Genomic DNA, 21,289 nt, shown 5'->3' on the forward strand with positions numbered 1-21,289 from the left:
CCTTCGATGCCGATGTGGGGCGTTTGGTGGCCGGTACGGGATCGGCCAAGTCGGTGGGCGAATATTCCGTCCTCAGCCAGGATTGGAGATGCTGATTGGCCACTCACCTGGCGCAACTTTTTTTTCCCTTCCTTGACCGGCGAAGGTGCAAGTCCAAGTTAAGTTTCTTGTTAAGACCCATCGTTGGTGAGAGGGTCCTCCTGAAGCTCGTGTAAGACTGGCTTTACAGAAGGCCACTCAAGGCACTCCCTCTCTCTGTCGACTTTGCAATTCGCAAGCTCAGCATCTTGCAGGATGAGCGTTCGAGGTTGAAAATGTCTTCATTTTTCTCTAAGGCGGCGTCAAGTCCGCATGCGCAGCTGGTTGCTACCGCCGTGCTGTCAGGCGCCACGGTAGCATGTCTCATTCTCGGCTACCAAGCATTCGAAAGAAAAGAACGTATTCAAGATCTTAAGAAGTCCATCCCTTCTTCTGCTAAAGAAGCTGCCAAGGTGCACCCGTCTGCTCTACACCGTACGAAACCATCAACCTAACCACATCTCCAGCTCACTCGGTACGGCGCCGCATCTCCCCCCGTTGACAAGGAGGATGCCCGCAATCAGGCTCTCGCCAGGAGAGCGCAGGCAGGCGACTTTGACGAGGAACTCATCCTGGAGCAATTGGCTCGTAACAGGGTGTTCCTGAAAGATGAGGGCCTGCAAAAGCTTCGAAACTCATTTGTCATCGTCGTCGGCTGCGGCGGTGTCGGCTCACACTGCACCGCCGCCCTCGCTCGTTCGGGCGTCTCCAAGATCCGTCTCATCGACTTCGATCAGGTCACACTCAGCTCCCTCAACCGTCACGCCGTTGCCACCCTGGCAGATGTCGGCATCCCCAAGGTCCAGTGCCTCTATCGCCGCCTCATCGCCATCGCTCCGTGGGCCAAGTACGAGCTCAAGAACCAAAAGTTTGAAAGGATTGCCGCCGACGCGCTGCTTGCGCCCTGGGCCGAGAACGGACAGAAGCCGGACTACGTCGTCGACGCCATTGACAACATTGACACAAAGGTCGCTTTGCTCAAGCACTGCCACGATCACGGCATTCCCGTCATCTCCTCCATGGGAGCCGGGGCCAAGGGCGATCCTACGCGCGTCAATGTCGGCGATATCGGAGCCAGCACCGACGACGGGCTCTCCAGAGCTACCCGTAGGAAGCTAAAGCTGCAAGGCGTGACTGGCGGGATTCCTGTTGTTTACTCGACCGAAGTCGCCGGCGAGGGCAAGGCTGCCCTCTTGCCGCTTGATGAGGAAGAGTTCAAGAAGGGCCAGGTCGGGGATCTCAGTGTTTTACCAACATTCAGAGTGCGAATTCTGCCTGTGCTTGGAACCATGCCCGCCGTTTTTGGATACATTGCCGCGAATCACGTCATTCTCAGCATTTCAGGTGAGTGACATGAAGCGACTGCATCTGACGCAAGACTAATACAACAAACTAGGATACCCTCTCGATTACGTCCCGGCGAAGAACCGCGACAAGCTCTACACAGATATCGTAGCGTTCGTCCAGGGCTCTGAGACGAGAATCGTGCATCACAGGTACGGCATTGAGGAGTCCAAGGGTCTGCGCATCCCAGTGTCTCTCGGTGACGCCGCCTTCTTGACTGAGGAGCTGTGGAAGGGACGGAGCGCCGTCACTGGTCTCATCAACAGACTCGTGCTGGTACGGTGGAGACGGCCAGAGGGCCAAACTAAGCTGCGTATCGGCGAGGGCGCCGAGGAGCAGAAGTGGTCCAACATCCGTTTCCGCGACTTGGTCTGTATGACTAGAGACGAGGCTCTCCGTCACGAGAAGGAGTACCTTAAGAAGGATGATACCAAATTGGAGGACCTGTATGATGCGGACGTGATTGCCCGGATAGAGGCTAGGCTGAAGGAGGCTATCGAGGTTGAGAAGGATCGACTTTGAATAAAGATTCCATTGTGGAGCCATATCACGAGTGCATGTCTAGAAACCAGACTTTTCAAAAAGGTAACCATCTTAACTTGCGCTTTCACGGCCAGTTCAAGGGGCACGTCAAGGTGTGGCTGGTGAAGCAAGTGAGGTGTGGCGGTGCAGCTGGTTTTGGGTGGATTGCGTCGAGCCTGTACCTAGGTAATATGTCCTTGGGTACCCTACCTAAAGCTCGTCGCGTCTGACGGGGCTTCGGTCGCGACTTTCTTCTTCCATCATCCATCTGAGAGGTTTCGACGTCTGTCAACTCTGCCACGACACAAAACCGGGCGCGTAAATTTTCAGTTTTGATGTCTAGCACGGCTTATGGGTATACGTGTTCCTGCTGTCTAATTCAGCACCTTTGAGAGGTGAGCTAATTCGGACAGAACATCAGAATCGGGTCCATCTTGACTGACCTTATTCCAGAAGCCCTCCTCCAATCTCAGCTTCAACTATACATTGAAGCTATTCAATGTCCTTTTTTCATACTCCTCGCTCTAGCTCAGACCAGCCAGACATGCAGACTCTCGAGTGAGATCTGGCCCAGCGCCCCCTCCCCGGGTTGCGTCTGGATTTGTTCCGCGGTCGTTCCCCTTCTGCCCTATTCGTCTCTTTCTTTCGAACGCCAAAATGATTCTCATCTTGTTCACAATATTGTCTACTACCTATTCTGGTCTCTTCTGTCCAACCAATATTCCTCTCTCTCCCCTTACCTGCATTGATGAAAGCTTTCACAAACGGTTATGGGACCATCGGTGTTGCGGTTCTGTAAGGAACCCTTCTCTCAATGGCAGGACCAGCACCAAAGAACAGAGATCTGAGCAGGCACCATCTGGGGTTCCAGCATGGATGTATTGCTGCGTTTGCTGCAACGGCTGGCGCCGGTTCTTCGAAATTTTGTGCCGCAATGACGACAATCTGCAGTGTCTAGAAGCATTTCCTCCCTGTGCGTCACGGCTGTTACTCTTTTTCGGGGGGTCAGTGGTTTTGCCTTGGAGTTTTGTGCTTATGACGGGACTTTACATAGTTTTCAATCGGAGCTGGCCGGTAAGTTGACATCACGCCAGAAATGTCGATGCTGGGGAAAGCAAGAGCTAACGTCGAGTACAGGTTTCGAGAACTGCCAGCCAAGTGGCCAGCGCAGCGACACGATAATATAGAATTGCCCGGTGATGACACGAAGTCCAAATAAGCCAAAGTTGCAGACAGCACGAGGGTACATCCAGTCACTTTGGCGGAGACCCATCGGCCGTTGTCCGTGAGAACATGAGAGAGCTAATCTGAGGGCAATTCTTCTCGTCGAGGTGAGTCACAGTTGGGTGCGTTGGGCAGGGAACTAATCCAGAGGCATCCCTCTCTGGGCACCTTCAGATGTTGGGGAATGATGTCACCTCCCGGCTCCGTCTGTTCAGGGATATGCCCTCAGCGGAGTCGACGCCGGAACTTTTGGAGAAGAGCTGGGCAGCAGCCCCCTGGTCTATGAAATGACCGCGTTGCCGCCTATTGCTACGCGCATTCTGTCGCAAACAGTGTCTCGTTGGCTTTTTGCGCCATGCTTCTCGGCTTAATATCACCTGGGTTCTAATTTCTAATCATCAATCATGACCTCTTCTTCTTTGCTTCCACGACCCCTCATCGAAGGCATCTGCAATACGCTGATTACTGGCTAGAGATGCTCTGACTTTGCTGGAGCCAGTTGAAGTATCACCATCAAAGCCTGTAACATTGACAGCCTACTGAACAATTTATCCCAGGGGAGGACAGCAGCCTTTGGACGGACTCAACCTACTAGCTCATATGATTACTTACATGAAGCCCCAGTCCTAATTTGTCAATACCACGGACCCAGCCATCGCAGCAGAGCTCGAAAGGAGCACTGCCGACGGCATCCCCTTCCGTGCGCGCTCAAACCATGCCCATCACACCTGGACCAGGACCTTCCACTCTCTCAAAGCTCTGTATCCAGCTCGAGACTCTCGAGGAGATTGAAAAGGTCGTGAACCTCGCCCGCAGACACCGCCGCCGCCTCGTCACTGTCGGTTGCGGCCACTCGCCCTCCCACATCACCTGCACCTCGAGCTGGCAGCTCAACCTCGACAAGTACAACCGCGTGCTCTCGGTCGACACATCGACGGGCCTGGCTGTCATCCAGAGCAGCATCCGCCTCTACGCTCTCTGCGACGAGCTGGAGCGCCGCGGCCTGGCGATGCCGAACCTGGGCAGCATCAGCCAGCAGAACCCCCAAAGAGGAACTACGACGGCGCCCTGACGGCGCCCTGGGCTACTACATTTACCACAATCTGCTATACGTGGCGCAATACGTCCCACGGATGCTGCCCTGGGTTGAATGGTTCGTCTTCGGCATGCAGTACGGCTTCAAAAACGGGCCCACCACCTCCGCGGTCCAACCCAGCCGCAGGGCCCTCCTGGTGAATTGTCTCTACTCATAGTTTGTCAACGAGTGGGCCGTTCCTTTACGCAAAGGCCCCGAGGCCCTCCGCCGCCTGTCCTCCTGGCTGAACCGCCTTACGCCGACGACCGGGACTACATCCCGCACGGCATCCCCTTCTCGGCCGACGGCCTGTACGTCCACGCGCCCGTCGAGGTCCGCGTGAGCGACACCTCGCTCGCCTCCAACGCGCGGCCCAATGGCTCGAAGCTGTACCTGAACACCGCGCTGGACCGGCCGTACCACGCAGACCCGCCGTATCGAGAGCGGTACTATGAAGCGTTTGAGTGGCTAATCAAGTACTTGGGGGCGAAGCCGCACTGGGCCAAGAATTCTATCGAGAGCGAGGCAATTTAGTCGTTCTATGGTAAGGACCTGGAGGCGTAGCGCGCGGTGAGGGACAAGGCGAACCCGGAGGGTAGGCATCGCGAAAACGTGCTTGGTCGGGGGCCGAGGCTTGCGTTGGAGGAGGTTGAGGTTGAGAGAGCTGCGGCTCGGGGCGGTGAACTGAGCGTCGATGGCATCATTGGAAGCTCACAGTGGGAGGAACACCGGGGTGATCATCTCCATTCAACTTTGGGCATTGGAGTATCGGACCAGTGAAGCAATGGACTGATAACCCCGATCAATCCAGACACGGAGCTGCTGACCATGAGCTCTGGGTATCTTGAAATGGCAGATGGTGGATATCTAGAAAGGCGCCCGATGAACATCGCATACTGCTTCCATCATTGATGTTTATCAGTGCGAATCGCGCGACTGGATGGACACCACGAGCACGACGCGTATCGGATCTGCTGCTCGGCGTCGTATCAATGCAAACGCCGTATTTCACTAACACGGAACTTATCGATCGCATCATTTCTGTATCCGAGAGGCACAGGATGGAGCCAACGACCAAAAAAAAACAGTTTTTACGAGTGAAACGGGTCCCGATAGATCGCATTTTCCCAATCGGGACGAATACGGCTCGCGCAGCAGCCATCCTCCGTATAAGTCCCAGGTGATGATTGGACAATCTACATTGTCCCAAGTCCCAACGCGCCCCAGATCCTTGCCCAGTCAGCAGCACCATTGACTTCGACTCAAACAGGAAGCTGGGTACTAGTAGGTAACTATGTCAGTGATTTCTGGCGAGCTTTCTTGGATATCGGTTGACCTATTGTACAAAAGTCAATTGAATCCCTCGCCAGTTGATGATGGCTTTTTGTTCGAGGTTTTCTGTTGGGCTATCGGAACCTGGCTTTTTTGCTTTTTTACAGCCAACGACTCTGCGTCTTTCTAAAGACTTTGATCTGTTCAAATTGTCAAAAACAGTCCCTCGCAATGAGCGTTGGCGACGATTACTTTGGCCCGCAGGTGCGCGGCTACTTTGACTTCACCGTCTTATTCGAGCAGAGCATCCTCTCCATCCTGCCTTCCGCCCTCTTCATCCTCCTCGCTCCGATCCGAATAACCTCACTCTTACGAAGTGAAACCCGCGTCCGCTCAGGAAAGCTGTTATGGCTAAAACTGGTACTCTCCATCTACTCCTAACACTAGCATAGGCGAGAGATGACCTGACTAGATCTCAGTCAACCATAACTGTATTTCTTTGCCTCCAAATAGTCCTCATCATATTATGGGCCCTCCCATCCACACCACGCACAAAGGCCTCTGCAGCAGAAAGCGCCCTCGGTCTGATCGAGGCCATCGCCATTGGCGCCCTGTCCTATGCGGAACACAAGCGCTCCATTAGGCCCTCGTTGCTCCTCGGCGGGTACCTCGTCCTGACCATCATCCTCGACGCCGCGCAGGCCAGGACGTTATGGATCAGGAACGGCCTCACGCCCGTCGCCGGCGTCTTTACGGCCTCGCTCGCGGTCAAGGCCATCATGCTCGTCCTGGAAGAGACGCCGAAGCGCGCACACCTACCGGACGGCGAGAAGGACGTCGCCGTGGAGTGCACGACCGGCGTCGTGAGCCGGAGCCTTTTCTGGTGGCTAAATAGCTTGTTCTTCCAGGGCTTCAGGCTTCTGATCGGGTTGGAGGACCTGGGGCCCATTGACCCCAAGTTTGACTCGTCACTCCTCCTCGACAGACTCGACCGGGTGTGGTCCAGGGGTAAGTGCAGATTTTCTTTTCCTTCTTTGCGAGAAACGAAAAGAAGAAAACCCTTCCGAAACTGACCATAGAGTAGCCGAGAAGCGCAGCAAATGGAGCCTCATCAGAAGCGTGTTCTGGGCATACAGGACTACCTTTCTTGCGGCTGTGCTCCCTCGAATCCTGTTTGCGGGCTTCATCTTTTCACAACCGTTCCTCGTCAACCAGATTGTAAACTTTGTCGGGAGCCCCTGGACGCAAGACTCGAAGAACGTCGCCGGCGGCCTCGTCGGCGCGACGGCGTTGATATACTGTGGAGTCGCTGTGAGTGCCTCCGCAAAACACACAAAGGGCCGTGATCTTTGCACATCTCTTGACACTCTGTAGATTTCAAGATGTTGGTATCAACACATGACGTTCCAGCTCGTAACGCTCTTCCGCGGCGGCCTCGTCTCCCTCATCTTCAAAAAGACCCTCAGCCTCGACGCCTCGGCGATTAAGGATTCGGCGCCGGTGACGCTCATGAGCGTCGACATTGAAAACATTGCCGTGTCCATGACCTTTATCCACGACGTCTGGGCCGCGGCCATTGAACTCCCGGTGGGGGTTTATCTGTTGTACCGGCAAGTCGGGCCCCCTTGTTTTCTCCTGCTCATCCCGGGCCTGGGTAAGTCAATCCCTTGCCACACCTACTTCTCTTTTCCCATGATATGTTAGACTGACTAAACCCCTCCGTCTTAGTCTGTACTGCTCTCACGACAAAACTCTCCACGCGCATGGCACCGGCACGTGTCGCCTGGAACCAAGGCGTGCAGGAACGCGTCTCCATCACCTCGTCCATGCTCACGCAGATCAAGGGCATCAAGATGATGGGCCTGACGGAACACTTCTCCGGCATCATCCAGAAGCTGCGCATCACGGAGCTGAAGCTCTCCACCAAATTCAGAGTCCTAATCACCATCCTCAGCGTAATTGGTGCGTTTCCCCTCCCCTTCCTCCCTCCCACTAAACTTCGCCCCTTGAGCAGCAAAAAGACTGACAACCAGATCCCTCCCAGCCGGAATCGCCGATCAACTCACCCCGATCGTCATCATCGCCGCCGCCGTCTTCTGGACCAAGGCGGAGCAAGGGCTCACAATCGCCGAGGCGTTCACGGCTCTGTCCATCATCGTGCTGGTCTCGCACCCTCTTATCAAGCTTATCTCTTCCATCATGCAGCTCATGGGCGCCTTTGGCTGCTTCACGCGAATCCAAGAGTTTCTTCTTTTGGATGAGATTATCGACCAGCGGCAGATCATCACGAGCTCTTCTCAACCCTCACTGGACTCTACCCGTCCGCTACCCAGCCTCCACGGCTCCGATCCGCAGCCCCTGACGCCGCAGGTGGCTGAAACGGCGAAAATCAAGGAGATCGAGCTCGAGTCTTTGAAGAGGACAGACCGACCCTTCTCCATCGCCTCAGACGATACCAACAAGCCCGTAGTCGTCATAAGCGATGCGACACTGGTCCTGAAAGACGGTACCGATATTCTCAAGCACGTGTCCCTCACCCTCCGGCAAGCTACCGTCTCGATGCTGGTCGGGCGCGTGGGATGCGGAAAGTCCTCGCTTCTGAAAGCCATCCTAGGAGAAACCGGCATCTCCACCGGCAGCATCACGCTGCACACCTCGTCCGTCGCCTTTTGCGACCAATCCGCCTGGCTGCGCAATATCACCGTCAAGGAAAACATCGTCGGCCAGGCACCCTACGATCCGGCCTGGTTCTCGGCCGTCGTGCGCGCCTGCACGCTCGAGGAGGACATTGCGATGTTTCCCGAGGCTGAAGACACGATTGTCGGCACGAGTGGTGTGGCGCTCAGCGGCGGTCAGAAGCAGAGAGTGGTAAGTGTTCATCATTGGCATTGGGGGTGATGTGGGTGTTTTGTATGTGTGTGCGGGACTGTATTGCTCACGGGGAAATGGAATAGGCTTTGGCTCGCGCCGTCTACTCGCGCAGGAAACTGCTTCTCCTCGACGATGTTTTTAGCGGTCTTGATAATTCGACTTCCAAGGCTGTCTTCCGGCGTCTGCTAGGGCCGGATGGGCTCCTACGGCAAGCCGGTGTGACTGTTTTCCTCGCAACCAACCATGGTAAGTCTATTCTATCACGAAACAGGTTCGTCCACCCCTTTCTTTTGTGTAACTGACGAATCCATTCAGTCAACTTCCTCCACTCGGCCGACTGTATTACCATGATTCAAGATCACACCATCCTCTATAACCAAATCTCCTTCGACTCCGTCCCGCGCTCCGCCTGGGGCCACCTCGCTAAGGAAGAAGCCAGCGGCAAAGACCAAAAAGAGGACGTCGAAAGGGCCGAAGACCTCACCAAAGAAGTAAAGCCCGCCAGGACAGATCGACCCGTCGCCGTCGCCGCTCCCGGGACCACGGAAGCCGAGCTGACGAGGCAGACGGGGGACACGGAGTGCTACCGAATGTACTGCAACTCCATCGGGTGGCCCATCTTGATCGTGTTTCTGATTCTGAACATCACGTTTGTTGCTTGTACAAAGATGCCTCGTCAGTATTTTTTTTGTCTGCTGACTTTTATTCCAACGCAACGGCGGTATCGCTAATCACGCTTTGCAGAAATCTGGTTAAGAATCTGGACTGAACATGGCACAAATGATCGGCCGGCTATGCACTTTGGCATCTACCTCTTGTTCGGTCTTCTATGCATTGTCTTCAACGGCGTAGCTCTCAGGTGAGATTTTCCAGAGCGATATCATCGCCGTTGAACAAACTTACTGACTGATCAAGTTTCTGGATGCTCCTCGCCATCCCCCGATCGGCGAATCATCTCCACCAAACTCTCCTCAAAGCAGTTCTCGCGTAAGTTCACTTCACCCCCTCCGCCAGTCTTCCTCCCACGATTTTTCGTTAATACTAACCATTCCAAGCGCGCCCCTCTACTTCTTCACAACCACAGACAGCGGCGTCACCCTCAACCGCTTCAGTCAAGACATGGCCCTCATCGACCACCGCCTCCCCATGTCCGCCTGGGCCACGATCCACAGCTTCCTCACCGTCCTCGCCGAGACCGCCATCATCGCCACAGGAAGCTCCTACATCGCCGCCCTCATCCCGCCCTCCCTTCTCGCCCTCTACCTCCTGCAAAAGTACTACCTCCGCACCTCCCGCCAGCTCCGCCACATCGACCTCGAGGCCAAATCCCCGCTCTTTACGCACTTCTCCGAGGTCCTGGCGGGGCTCCCGACCCTCCGCGCCTTCTCGTGGGCCACCGCGATGCTCGGGCAGAGCCACGCGCTGCTCGACGCCTCGCAGCGGCCGTATTACCTCTTCTTCTGCGTCCAGCGCTGGCTCAACGTCGTGCTCGACCTCTTCATCGCCGGCATGGCGGTCGTCCTCGTGGCGTTTGCGCTGTACTTTACCAATGCCACGACCAAGGGCGCCATTGGCCTCGCCATGGTGAATATCATCAACTTTAACCAGACCCTGGGCGACTTTATCGAAATGTGGACAATGTTGGAGACGAGTCTCGGCGCGATTGCGCGGTTGAAGTATTTTGTGCGGTATACCCCGCGCGAGGACCGTGATGGCGAGACGGACGAGCCGCCTCCGGCATGGCCTCCAAGTGGAAAGATTGAGATGGAGAACGTGACGGCTGCTTACAGGCAAGTTCTCGACTTTTGAGCCCCTTTTCATGATGCCGGCCATGACCTAACGGTTCCCCTAGTGACGAGACGGATCCCGTCCTAAGGAACGTATCCCTGACGATCGAACCGGGTAAAAAGGTCGGCATATGCGGCCGCTCCGGCTCCGGCAAATCATCCCTACTCCTCACGCTACTCCGTCTCCTCGATATCAACCCCGGAGAAGAAGAAGGAGGAGGAGGAGGAGACGTCAAAATCGCCTCCCATTCCCTCCTGACTCTCCCCCGCTCCGCGATCCGCACGTCCCTCACGACACTCCCGCAAGACCCCGTCCTCTTGCCCGGCACCGTCCGCGAGAACCTCGATCCCGGGGGCCATACCCCCGACGCGGACCTGATTTCCGCTCTGCGCAAGATGGCGGTGTGGGAGCCCGTGGAATCGCGGGGCGGTCTCGACGCGGACATGTCTGCGACGGGGCTGAGTGCCGGACAGAAGCAGCTGTTTTGCCTCGCGAGGGCGCTGTTGGGGAAACAGCGGCGGCGGGGAGGGGGTATTGTTTTGCTTGACGAGGCGACGAGTAATGTTGACCACGCTACTGATGAGGAGGTGAGGAAGGTCTTGGCGGAGGAGTTTAAAGGGGAGGGCGTCACTGTGGTCGAGGTTGCGCATCGGTTGGAGGCGATTGTGGGGTATGATGTCATTGTCGTCATGCATGAGGGTCGAGTGGTGGAGGTCGGCAAGCCGCAGGAGTTGATGGGTCGGTCGTCGCGGTTTCGGAGTCTTTGGGATAGTCGAGGGGCCTAAGGGCTGGGTCTTTTTTTTCTCCCTGGCCCTGTGGAAATGAGGCGATGGAGGAGAAACTCGGCGAGGGACCATGAATGGTCTGGCAGATGGAGGTCTACCATCAGTAAGAGCAGCAGGATCAATATCAGACCAAGAAGATCCCGACAGGATCTCATTAGTTGTTACTACGTTGGGGCTGCCATCTCGGCTCTTCGCTGGGGATGGTCTGGAAATGCTCTTGGTACCAAGAGTTCTCGAGGCAGCTGTTCAATGCCATCTATGAGATTGCTTCTCAACCAAGATGAAAGTTTGACGGAACATATGTGCCTTTAAGCCAAGCTTGACATTTGTGGATACAACAATAGGGCTGTATCAATGATATGTTCACTCTGTGGACATCGATGACCGTAGTTAAGAACGTTGACTGCCCCAGATGAACTGGAAAAGACGAGCAATCGGGACGTGATTAAAAAATCCACAACCTCCAGAGAGAGATACTGCAATAATTTGAGTACCTTTGTACTTAGTTGACTCAACCTCGTCTCTGCTCAGCGTCAGGTCAAGTCCTCAAGTCCGCCAGGGGTGTATGTACGTTGCATGTTGCTGCGCCGCCTGCATGTTATTGACAAGACCGCATGCCAACCACAACACACCTCAAGATCAGGGAAAAGAAAACACAAGGGATCAAAGAGTCTCAAAGCTGGTTCTATTTTATAAATCAGGCAGCTACTTACCACAAGATGCTCAGGCGGGGGGTAAAAGTGCTCATGATCGACGACTACATACATGTCAAAATTCCGGCCCACGAGAAAGGCTCAGGGAGTGAAGAGCAGTGAAACCATGTCTGGATAGCCTGCCTATCAATGTGCCCATTATGCTATCCAAAAGGCACGAAATCATACTCTGATCCAGAGGTCCGCCCCAAAACAACATTGGCAACCCCCCCCCCTGCACAGCTCATCTCAGATGGCGGTTACTCCCTTACTTCGATCAGAAACATCAGCACACTTTACCAGAAGAACAGACAATATGCGGCGTCACCCGCCCGACCTGTCTCGTTTTCGTCATCATCGCCAACGTCACTGTCGTAGGAGCAATCACAGGAGATGTTGGCGGCTCGCTGGCGGTACTCGATGCTCTAAAGTTAAAAGACCAATAGAAACAATAAAATGACGAGACCTTTTTGGGCGTCAGAAGCTAATCTCGGACGAACAGCCAAGCATAACCCCATGTAGAAAAAAATTCCCACGTGCACCACAACGATATTATCCCAACAAAGTCAGCAACGCAGACAATATCCGATCCAGCAGGCGAATCCTCCTCCCCCTCCGAAAAATCTCCGTCCCAACATCAGGCTTCCTACCGCTCGACTGGCCCAACCGACCCAGCAAGACAACAACCGTCCCGGCGACGACCGTAACCCAGGCCTTTTCCAGACAGAATGCGGCTTCGACAGGATCGGCGCGGACCTCGACGTCGTCCGCTTCGTCTCGTACTCTACGGAAAACTTGTTTTCTGGCTTGCACGCAGTATAACACGCTCCACGGGACCACCGAGGCTTGTCTCGGGTTTCACTTCCACGTGGATCTGGCCATCATGGGTGCCACGTGCTATGGCAATTGCTTCTTGAAGAATAGGAGGGGGACGGCCATCGGCGATAGAAATCCCACAAATGTGAATGTTCCTGTGTCGGCTCTGTCAATGGAATCATCGGCAGCATCACATAAGAGCGGTCGACGAAGTATTCCGAAGAAGGAGATATGCCGGGAAATTTCGTTCAGATTTTCTGCGTGTCTGGTGGAATGATGTTTTGGCTGCGAGCAAAACATTCTCTTCTAACCCACCACAAACAGAGTGGCATCAGAACAGGGCATGCTGACCAGGACCATTCATGTCAAAAAGCGCATCGACTTTTGTGCTAAAAGCCTCATGCCTCTCTCCTCCTTCCCCTCCCCTCCCCTGTACCTTACCCAATGTTGTACCCATGCGACGGCGACGCCCTGCGGGTATAGGCCTAGACTTTCCCTGGGCTTCCCTACAACGAATGGCTTCGCGAGCAGACTCCGGGTTCCATCCGTTCGAGCGGAGAAAGAGACAAGAGGAATGAATGCCAAGTACACCGGTCGTAAGAACGGGCGAATAATGCGCGCTGGTTGCCCAACATGTGCCCGAGTAGTTCGCAGTTGCGATCCAAGTTGCCGCAATCCGGGCTTTGAAACGAAGGTACCCCTGGCTAAGCGCCTAGTCTGGCCGTGACTTGCCCTTTGAGCAAAAATGTTTTTTGAAATCGTAACGGAATTACTATACTTGGGTACAATTGGAAAAGGAAATCGTGTCGGAAGGGTAGAAACTTGTCGCACTCATGATAATAATCCATAGAATAATGAAAGAAGGAGACGTAACTCATAACCTCGGGGGGGGGGAGGATAAAAAAACTCGAATATGCCAACAACATCCATGTAAATCATGTACAATGCCGCGAGGCTTAAATTTGGCTTTTCCGCACACAGTAGAAAGATGGGTATTTTTTGAGCTCGAGAAGATTGCGCAACGCCTCCCGATAGCAGCCAAAAAGGCAGTCGTGAAGCGCCTGAACAATCCCCGCTGTGTGTCAAACAAGAGAAATCCAAGAAATCAAACGCCTTGAAATAAGACCACCGAGCCGTGAGGCTTTTCCATCTTGTCCAGCCGCGAGGCTCTCCGTCTTGAGACCACCAATGGCCGGTAGTTCGCACGACCCGATAATAAAGAGCTGCTCCTCGTCACAGCTTGTACGTTCAATCCTGCGGTGCTGTATGTTCCCGCTGGGGTAAGACGTTGTCGAGCCACCCGTTGAGCCTCGTGAGATCCTGTGGCGGTCGTGTGACCGATATATTCTACTCCATCACGATTTTGAGGCATCCTCTGTTGCGATCCGTCAACCCATGTCCTTATACGGCTTCGGCGGGGTCTTCGAGTTGAGGGCAAAATCACCCAAGACGCATTTTCCCTCGCCGTGCGTATGCAGAATAGTTTAGTGTCGGTGTCGACGAGAGCTCTCGTGCCCATGCCGATGACTATGCGAGTGGCCATGCCGGTGAGAGGAATGGTGACCTTCTCGGTGCCGGGAGGATGAGCCACTCCGCTCCAATTCACGCTCCATCTCTTCGACTCGTGATCTGTACCCTCGAACAATCTCTTTGATATGCTTTATTCGGTCAAAGTCGAGTTCCAACTCGTCCAGTTGCCGGAGAAGTTCGTGATACCGCTGGATCTCGGCATCGGCACCCTCAGTCAGATTGCCGGCTCGATCAAATTGGGCCAAGGTGAACACTCGGCTCTGTTCGCTGAGGTAGATCATTTGTTGTTCAATCTGGTTCATAACCCGGTCAAAGTATCGTCCTAGAGCTGCCAGTGAGGTGCTGTCCAGCAGCAGCAGTCCCTGGCTTGACGCGCGACTTGCTGCTCGTGACGAATTCGAGCCGCCTCCTCCTGTCCCTTGGCCCAGTGCCGCTTGTCCTTGACGCAACAGCTGTATCTCTTCATAGCTCAATCCCAGTTGTGTGTCCGGCACTGCATTGGTTTGGGTGGTCGACATGGCTCGGTGCAGCGCACCATGCGCAGCTGGGTGGAGGCAAGGCTCGCGGTTGAGATTGTTGCGCGTTGGGGTTGTCTGTGTTCGATGACGGATGGATGCCGTGCGGTACTACGGCGGCGGCGACGACGAGTTTCGGGGTATTGTCCCTGTCGGAGGTGGGGTTCGAGGGAGAGGAGGGGTTTGACGACAGTCGGGGGCGAAGGCGAGAGGTGCAGCTGCGGATGCGTGCGCGACGAATAGCATGAGCTGTGGCTCGGAGCTGGCAAGTAATGTAGCCTTTGTTTGGGCGATCGTAACGCGCGCAAAGTCATGATATCGTAGCGCCGACGGAGATCATTGCTGGTATATCGGACTGCGACCTCAGCGCGCGGGCGAATTGAGTTCGGACCAGCCAAGGGTTATTGTGATGGCGGTCGCTTCAATGATGTCGCGTCGGGTAGAGTGTGTCGCAGTAGGTCGAAACCATGAGATAGGATCGGATCGAAGGAGTGTCGTCAGAGTATTCGCATGAGCAGGGAGAAGGCTGTAGAAGAGGTATACAGAGCGAAAGGGAAGATTGAAAGAAAGAGAGATAGATAGATAGAGAGCGAGAGAGGAGAGCCGGTGTTTGAAGTTGGAGATTTTTTGGTGATACACAACCGGTGAGTCCGCACCCTCCACCGCCCGCGATGCCTTGCTAGTCGCTGCTACCCGCACAGGTCTCGGTTTGGGTCACCCAGACTCAGACCCAGGTCAGGTCTCGGCCGCTTTGACTTGTTGGGGAGAAAAGAGCGCAAAGGCACCGTCACAAAGGGCTCGCGAACGGGATGGTCCCTGGTGACGGCACACAGCTTTGTGTGTAGAGAGATTTGATGTATGCAGGCCGTGGGAAGCAGTTTTCTTTTTCCCCTGCGCAATGGGGGAAAGCTGGGTATCAGCTGACGGTCGATCTCTCCCAGGCCTTGGGGCGCCGCTGCAGCTAGCAACAGCGACGATGTACCGGTAATGCTCTGGGATCGCAAAAAGCAATCTCGGCGGGATGTGGCTGTAAGGCTAAGAGCGGGCAATCAATGGCTGATTCTGGCAGACTAAGGTAGTGACGGGAATTGAGCCGGCAGGGAGTCTGCAACCGAGGATTGTTGGTTGGCAGCCTTCCTCTCAGTCTCTTGTTCCAAAGTCCCAGTCGCGAATCGTGAGGTAGCGCAGACAGGAGCGCAGGTTAAGTGGTAGTGGTGTGTGTGGATGGACAGGAACAGTGTGGCATCCCTCGGTCGATATCGTTAATTCAAGACAAGCGCCGTGTTTCCGCCGTGATGGTATTGCGAGATTATTGGCCTTCCTATTTGGACGGATGGCTGATGGGCTCGTGATGATGGATTCCGAGAGGGTGTGACGGGGGGTTGGAATCGCTATCTAATACCTCGGAAGGACCCAAGACGCACACGGCTCGATGAACGCTATTGCTAGGGATGGTTCGAACAGAAGACGTCAACTGAGGGGTCGACAGACAGGTGATGGCGATGCGACGAGCGGAGGGAGGGGGCGAGACCGATGACGGATGACACCAGTAGGAGAGAGACAAAGATAGAGGCCGTCGAGGAGGACGACGGTGAGAAGTAGATTGGTTTAATATTCGAGCGTCGAGCGTCTCGTCAGAAGTTGCAAGTCGATGGAGATGCTGAATGGGCCCTCGGACCGGGAGATGCAGGTGCACGGTCGACGAGGTACCTTGGTCCCTCGCGAGTTCCCGCGACAAAGGAAGTACCTGCCTCCGTGGCTCGGTGCGACGGTGATGCACCGGATCTCCAGGTCCACGGGTTTGTCCCTGAGGTACGGATAAGGTAGGTAGGTAAGTTTTGGCCTTTGCAGACGGCAGGGCAGGTACCTCAAGGTGCACTACCTTACGGTAACTGGTATCCTTCCGCCTCTGTTCGTCCGCGTCCGCGTGATCGACGTCTCTCTCGCACATGCTGCTCTTTCTGCTTCCTCTCCTCATCGCCGCAAAATGCTGCGCGGCGCTCCGTATGCCAGTTTCTCATCACGCCGCGTTTTCTTCCTCTGGCCACAATACGACCCCACCGGCGCAACCACCTTAGGCTCGGCCTTTCAAAGAAACATGGGCCTCAACGGCGCATCCGAACGACTGCAACTCGGCCGTCTGGCGTTTCGAAACCTTGGAATATCGACCAACGCTGTCCAAAGGGATCTCTTCCTTTCCCGTGGGGATACCTGAGCGGTCAGTGCCTACCTACCCTGGAGTCCGTCGCACTGGGTTCGCTGCCGCAGGGATGATAGCTTCGAGCGATCCCCCGCCGGCATCCCGGGGAATGCGGCTTGGTTCGGTTAGCCGCCGCCGTGACTGGCCGCCCTCGCCTCGACTACCTACCACTTGGACAATGGGACCGGCCGGACAGGTAACGTGCCACCCCTTCAGCATCCTACCTTGTTCAACAGTCTACCTACCATTGTCAGGAGAGCCCATATTTCACTTGCGGGTACTTCCGACATTTCGGCAGACCAGATAGAACTTATACCGCCTTGAGGTTGCTCCTGGTTCGACTATCGTTCGTGCTGGTGTGGGCATGCCTTTTCTTCTCGCCGGCGACACATGTCAAGCTTGATCGGATCGTCCGATACATGAAAACCAATCACATCGGCGTTGGCGCGGCCCAAGTAGAGCGATGCACCAATACAATTGTGCGCTGAAAACGAGGAACGTCTGCTGCAGCTTCCGCGCTGTGGGATGCTGCGGAAATGTATGCACATGGTCGGAATGCAGCAGTAATATGCACATTACATCAGGCCTTGCATGACGCTTGCCTCGGTTATGGGGGGTATGGGAACCTCTATCCAGAGCTTGATGACATTCAGCCTCGACCTCAACCGTCGCGGATCGGGGTCGTCCAAGTATCCTCCCGCTCCTCAGTGACTCGCTTTCGAGGATCTGACGACATTTTCACCACGGGAGAATGATTCTTAAACGCCTCTGTATCACGTATTACTCTCTCACGTAATGAGGACAATAGAACAAGCCGGAACCGGGGTCAATGTAGTGTGGGTTTACGGTGTGATGCACATCGGCAACTTCACAATTCACGTCAACGGTTTGGCAGCACGAATAGCGCAACCCAAATCGAATACCGAACATGCAATAATTACCCTGGTCCCGGTAGTTCGATGCCCAGAGCTTCCCGACCGACCGGGCCGGAGTAGACGATACCTTTCCCCGGATGCCGGGTCACGGCAGGCACCCCACACCGATGGATCCACATTTCATCACACTTCACGTTCACCAATCGGGCCCACGGAGCTCCTCCTTCCGTAGGATATAGCTATCTAGCTAGCAATGGAAAGCCCTGGCAGACCTACTGTTGAACGCAACGTCTTTCCCCCGTCGCTGTCGCATTTTCGGATCAACGGACACTGGAGAGCTTCTGGCCTTTTGAACGGGTTTGAATCCGAGACCGTCTTACAGATCACAGCGCCATCAGCCTCGCGCCTCTATATGCTGAGCTCTGTTTATGTCTGAGACGAGCATCGCATCACTCGATGCCCGAGGAGTAATCATGGAATGCAATTATTCGTTTCAATCACATCGGCACCCGCAAGATCGGGGCGGCTCATGACCCGATTAGCCGGTCTGGTTTCCCCAAGCCAGATGTGATCTTGGCAGGCGGAGTATTGGGATCTTGGCCCATCTTGGCCCATCTCGGCCCATCTCGTACCGTACCGGAATCTCAGTCCGTATTATCATGAGGGGTCAGCACGACTACAATGGTTTACGTCCGCAGGCTGCCCCGTGGTATAAGAAGCGCGCATCTTGATCTTCATGCTGCTTCCAAATGGTCCGGTAAATGGTCTTCATCGGGCGTCCTTTTTAGTCATGTGGCTGCTGTGAATACTGTTATGATGATGATACTCTCTTTCACAACGGTACTATCTTGTATCTCTGCCGTCACGGCAACCATCTTGGAGAATGGCCGTCCAAGGGTGACAGATTTCATCGACACAAAGGTGGAACTTGCTCTTGGCGACTTCAAGACGTACGATGCCGATGCCGAGGAGATATCGTATAAAGGTCGATGGGACTCCAAGCAGATATCGTGGTGGGCGTATGTTTGCCCTGCGATTATGGCACTAACCCACAAACTAATGCCGTGTAGAGCACCGGGTATCAAATTCGGCTTCACCGGCCATACTGTCGCGGTTACCTTTGGCAACCAGACCATCAACAGCACTCTCGTCGCCTACAGAATCGCCGGTCTAGACTGGATGCACACCAACGTAACGGCGGGTGGCACTCACCAATTTGTGAGCCCCGAAACCCCAGGTATCGAGCTAGCTGGTCCTGTCAGTCCCGTTACGTTGGAGATGAGAGTGACAAACTGGGCATATGGAGTCCAGATCGACAAGGTCCATGTCGCTTCTGGAGAACAGCTTGTTAAGATCCCCGACTATCCTCGCCGGGTCGAGTTCATCGGTGACAGCCTGTCAGCAGGCATGTATAATACCTACGAGGCACTCGCGGGATTTGCGTACGGCGTCGGAGCGGGCCTGGGAGACACCGAGTATTCCATAACGGCCTACCCGGGCATTTGCGTCACCGACCAGGAATGTTGGGGTAATCCTCGAGGGCAGTCCCATCAGTGGTTTTACACATCGGATACAGGCGGACGAGCGGCCGAAGTGTGGGGAGGTATGTGTCTTGAGTCTGGACTAGGGAACCAGATGAACACGGTCTTTCCAAATCGAATCCAGATCTCTGTAGGGGATATCATGGAAGACGCGGTACTGACGGCGAGATGTGTAGATGAACCAGAACCTTGGGACTTCTCCAAAAACCCACCTGCCGACCTCGCTATCATTAATCTCGGCACAAACGATGCAAATGCTGCAAATAACGTCACCAAAGCGACCTACGTCGAACACTACAAGAGACTCATCCAGGGCATTCACGGCAAGTGGCCCGAAGCTCTGGTCATAGTCATGGTACGTCCAACATTTTGAGCCTCATTGTACCGTCCACTGACTCCGGCAATAGCAAATGTGGCAAGGCTTCTTCCAGGATGGCAACACTTACGGCCAGAGCACCGACCTTCGGGACGAAGTGTACAGCGTGTACGAGTACTTCAACTCGGAAGAGTATCTCAGCAACCCCACGACCTGGGATGCCGTCACAAACACGACCGAGCATACGGGTAGTCCGGCAAAACCTTTTGTGCACTTCTTCAACACGACGGGCATACTCCAACACAATGACATCGCGCCATTGTGGCACCCTACAGATGTCGGGCAGGTCAAGGTCGCGAGCCACCTGATACAGTACATTACTCTGAAGCTTGGCTGGCCCCTGTATGCCACCGGACCCGAGTGAGTCTTCCATGCTTCGATCTTTTTTTCCCTACGGATCGAGCCTTTTTTGCAACATGCTTGCGTTGCCCTCGGATCTTGACGGCAAGGCAAACTGAAATTCTACATGCTGACCGCCCATCGCATCGGCAGGGTATACCATGAGACCCTGTACTGGAACGATCAAACCAGCTATTAAGACGCCCCCCAAGAGACAGGAGGCTATACAAACGGGGAACTTCAGAGATACGTATTCATGGCACAGGCAGCCTCGGGCCAGACGGCACGCATGTCAAGAAACGCCATCTGTTATTATAGCCTATAATTCACCGTGATATACCAGCAACTTTCCGAGTTGAAACGCCGCCACTGTAGCCAGGCGAGTCGAAACACGCTGACCCGCCCGTCAGAGTGATGACAGTAGTTGACATGAAAAGAAGACTTGAGAGCCAAGCTTTGAGCCGCAACAGATCTTTCATGCCCGCAGAAGCCCTTGCCCCCCCCCCCCCCCCCCGGCCCCCCCCCCGCACCGCCCCCCGCAGCGCCCCTCCTGCTCCCGCCCGGCCCCCCCCCCCCCCCCCCGCCCGGGGGGACGTCGTACTGTATCGTCGCAGAGGATGCTGTTCTTGCGTCCGGACGAGCCAGCCTCCGACTTCTGTCCCCCCCTCCCCGCATTGGCAGAGCCCACACTTGGAATTGATAATTGTCTGGCGCGGATACTGTTTGAGATGCCTCATGGGTCAGGGGCCAGCCTCACAAGGCCACCCTGAGGGTCAGGAGCATATCATGCATCTTGGCCTCCCACAGACCCCACGGCAAGGCGAGAAAAAGATGCAAGTCGTCTGACACCTCGACGCGGCCTGGCTTCATCCCATTTCCCTTGACGAATCGAGGCGATGCACATGAGGCTCGGGCTGTCAGATCGTAGGTAGGCTGAAAAAAAAAGAAAAGAAAAAAAACATGAGACCGTGAAGGATTAAGCGATGCCCAGCAGTTTTGCTGGGTGAAGATGGGATGCCACGCGTTCAACCCGCTTGACAAGCGGTGACGGTAAGCTCGTGTCAAGTCTGACTTGGAATACAGACGAAACTTTACGGTCTGATGGCAGGTAGTTGACAGGTCGAACGACGGGCCAGAGAGAGAGAGAGACCGCGTGATAGGGCAGCCAGCGACCTCGAAAGCCGTCGTCTAGTTTCTCTCTTGCAACGTAGTTATGACCCAACTGCTCATCCTTTACACTTTGTGAGACGCCAGCTCTTCCCTCCCTTCCCCCCCAAGGGCACATGATTCTTGTCCTGTGGGTAGGTAGACTTTGTTTCTCACCGCTTCAAAACCCTCCTTGACGATTGTCCCGGGCTCGCATGAGATGCCCGACGCCGCCTATGAGGTGAAAGGCCTGTAGCCATCCGGTTTAGGGTTCGGGGGATTTACGCACTCTATCGACGA

General features: G+C 54.9%; 7 protein-coding genes across 7 annotated transcripts; 6 read left to right on the forward strand and 1 right to left on the reverse strand.

Annotated features, from left to right (window-relative positions):
• Positions 1–314: 314 nt before the first annotated feature.
• Positions 315–1,944, forward strand: CORC01_04961 (ThiF family protein; the record flags this gene model as incomplete). The annotated part of the gene is made up of 3 exons (XM_022616608.1): positions 315–491; positions 546–1,422; positions 1,475–1,944. The coding sequence occupies 3 exons, from the start codon at positions 315–317 to the stop codon at positions 1,942–1,944; spliced, it is 1,524 nt and encodes a 507-aa protein (XP_022476970.1).
• An 814-nt stretch (positions 1,945–2,758) lies between these two features.
• CORC01_04962 (uncharacterized protein) lies at positions 2,759–2,902 on the forward strand (the record flags this gene model as incomplete). Its single annotated transcript, XM_022616609.1, has 1 exon — positions 2,759–2,902. The coding sequence occupies one exon, from the start codon at positions 2,759–2,761 to the stop codon at positions 2,900–2,902; it is 144 nt and encodes a 47-aa protein (XP_022476971.1).
• Positions 2,903–3,883: 981 nt separating this feature from the next.
• On the forward strand, positions 3,884–4,240 carry CORC01_04963 (sugar 1,4-lactone oxidase; the record flags this gene model as incomplete). The annotated part of the gene is made up of 1 exon (XM_022616610.1): positions 3,884–4,240. The coding sequence occupies one exon, from the start codon at positions 3,884–3,886 to the stop codon at positions 4,238–4,240; it is 357 nt and encodes a 118-aa protein (XP_022476972.1).
• Positions 4,241–4,301: 61 nt separating this feature from the next.
• CORC01_04964 (D-arabinono-1,4-lactone oxidase) lies at positions 4,302–4,777 on the forward strand (the record flags this gene model as incomplete). The annotated part of the gene is made up of 2 exons (XM_022616611.1): positions 4,302–4,339; positions 4,456–4,777. 2 exons carry the CDS (start codon positions 4,302–4,304, stop codon positions 4,775–4,777), a joined length of 360 nt encoding a protein of 119 aa, XP_022476973.1.
• A 969-nt stretch (positions 4,778–5,746) lies between these two features.
• Positions 5,747–10,959, forward strand: CORC01_04965 (uncharacterized protein; the record flags this gene model as incomplete). The annotated part of the gene is made up of 12 exons (XM_022616612.1): positions 5,747–5,935; positions 5,995–6,523; positions 6,600–6,826; positions 6,890–7,169; positions 7,244–7,477; positions 7,560–8,383; positions 8,470–8,632; positions 8,702–9,061; positions 9,131–9,245; positions 9,302–9,373; positions 9,442–10,180; positions 10,246–10,959. The coding sequence occupies 12 exons, from the start codon at positions 5,747–5,749 to the stop codon at positions 10,957–10,959; spliced, it is 4,446 nt and encodes a 1,481-aa protein (XP_022476974.1).
• A 2,992-nt stretch (positions 10,960–13,951) lies between these two features.
• CORC01_04966 (uncharacterized protein) lies at positions 13,952–14,515 on the reverse strand (the record flags this gene model as incomplete). Its single annotated transcript, XM_022616613.1, has 1 exon — positions 13,952–14,515. The coding sequence occupies one exon, from the start codon at positions 14,513–14,515 to the stop codon at positions 13,952–13,954; it is 564 nt and encodes a 187-aa protein (XP_022476975.1).
• Positions 14,516–18,268: 3,753 nt separating this feature from the next.
• On the forward strand, positions 18,269–20,042 carry CORC01_04967 (GDSL-like Lipase/Acylhydrolase; the record flags this gene model as incomplete). Its single annotated transcript, XM_022616614.1, has 5 exons — positions 18,269–18,606; positions 18,658–19,190; positions 19,305–19,483; positions 19,536–19,864; positions 19,997–20,042. The coding sequence occupies 5 exons, from the start codon at positions 18,269–18,271 to the stop codon at positions 20,040–20,042; spliced, it is 1,425 nt and encodes a 474-aa protein (XP_022476976.1).
• Positions 20,043–21,289: the final 1,247 nt, after the last annotated feature.

Source organism: Colletotrichum orchidophilum, assembly GCF_001831195.1.
Source record: "Colletotrichum orchidophilum strain IMI 309357 chromosome Unknown Scaffold_33.1, whole genome shotgun sequence".
Taxonomy (NCBI): domain Eukaryota; kingdom Fungi; phylum Ascomycota; class Sordariomycetes; order Glomerellales; family Glomerellaceae; genus Colletotrichum; species Colletotrichum orchidophilum.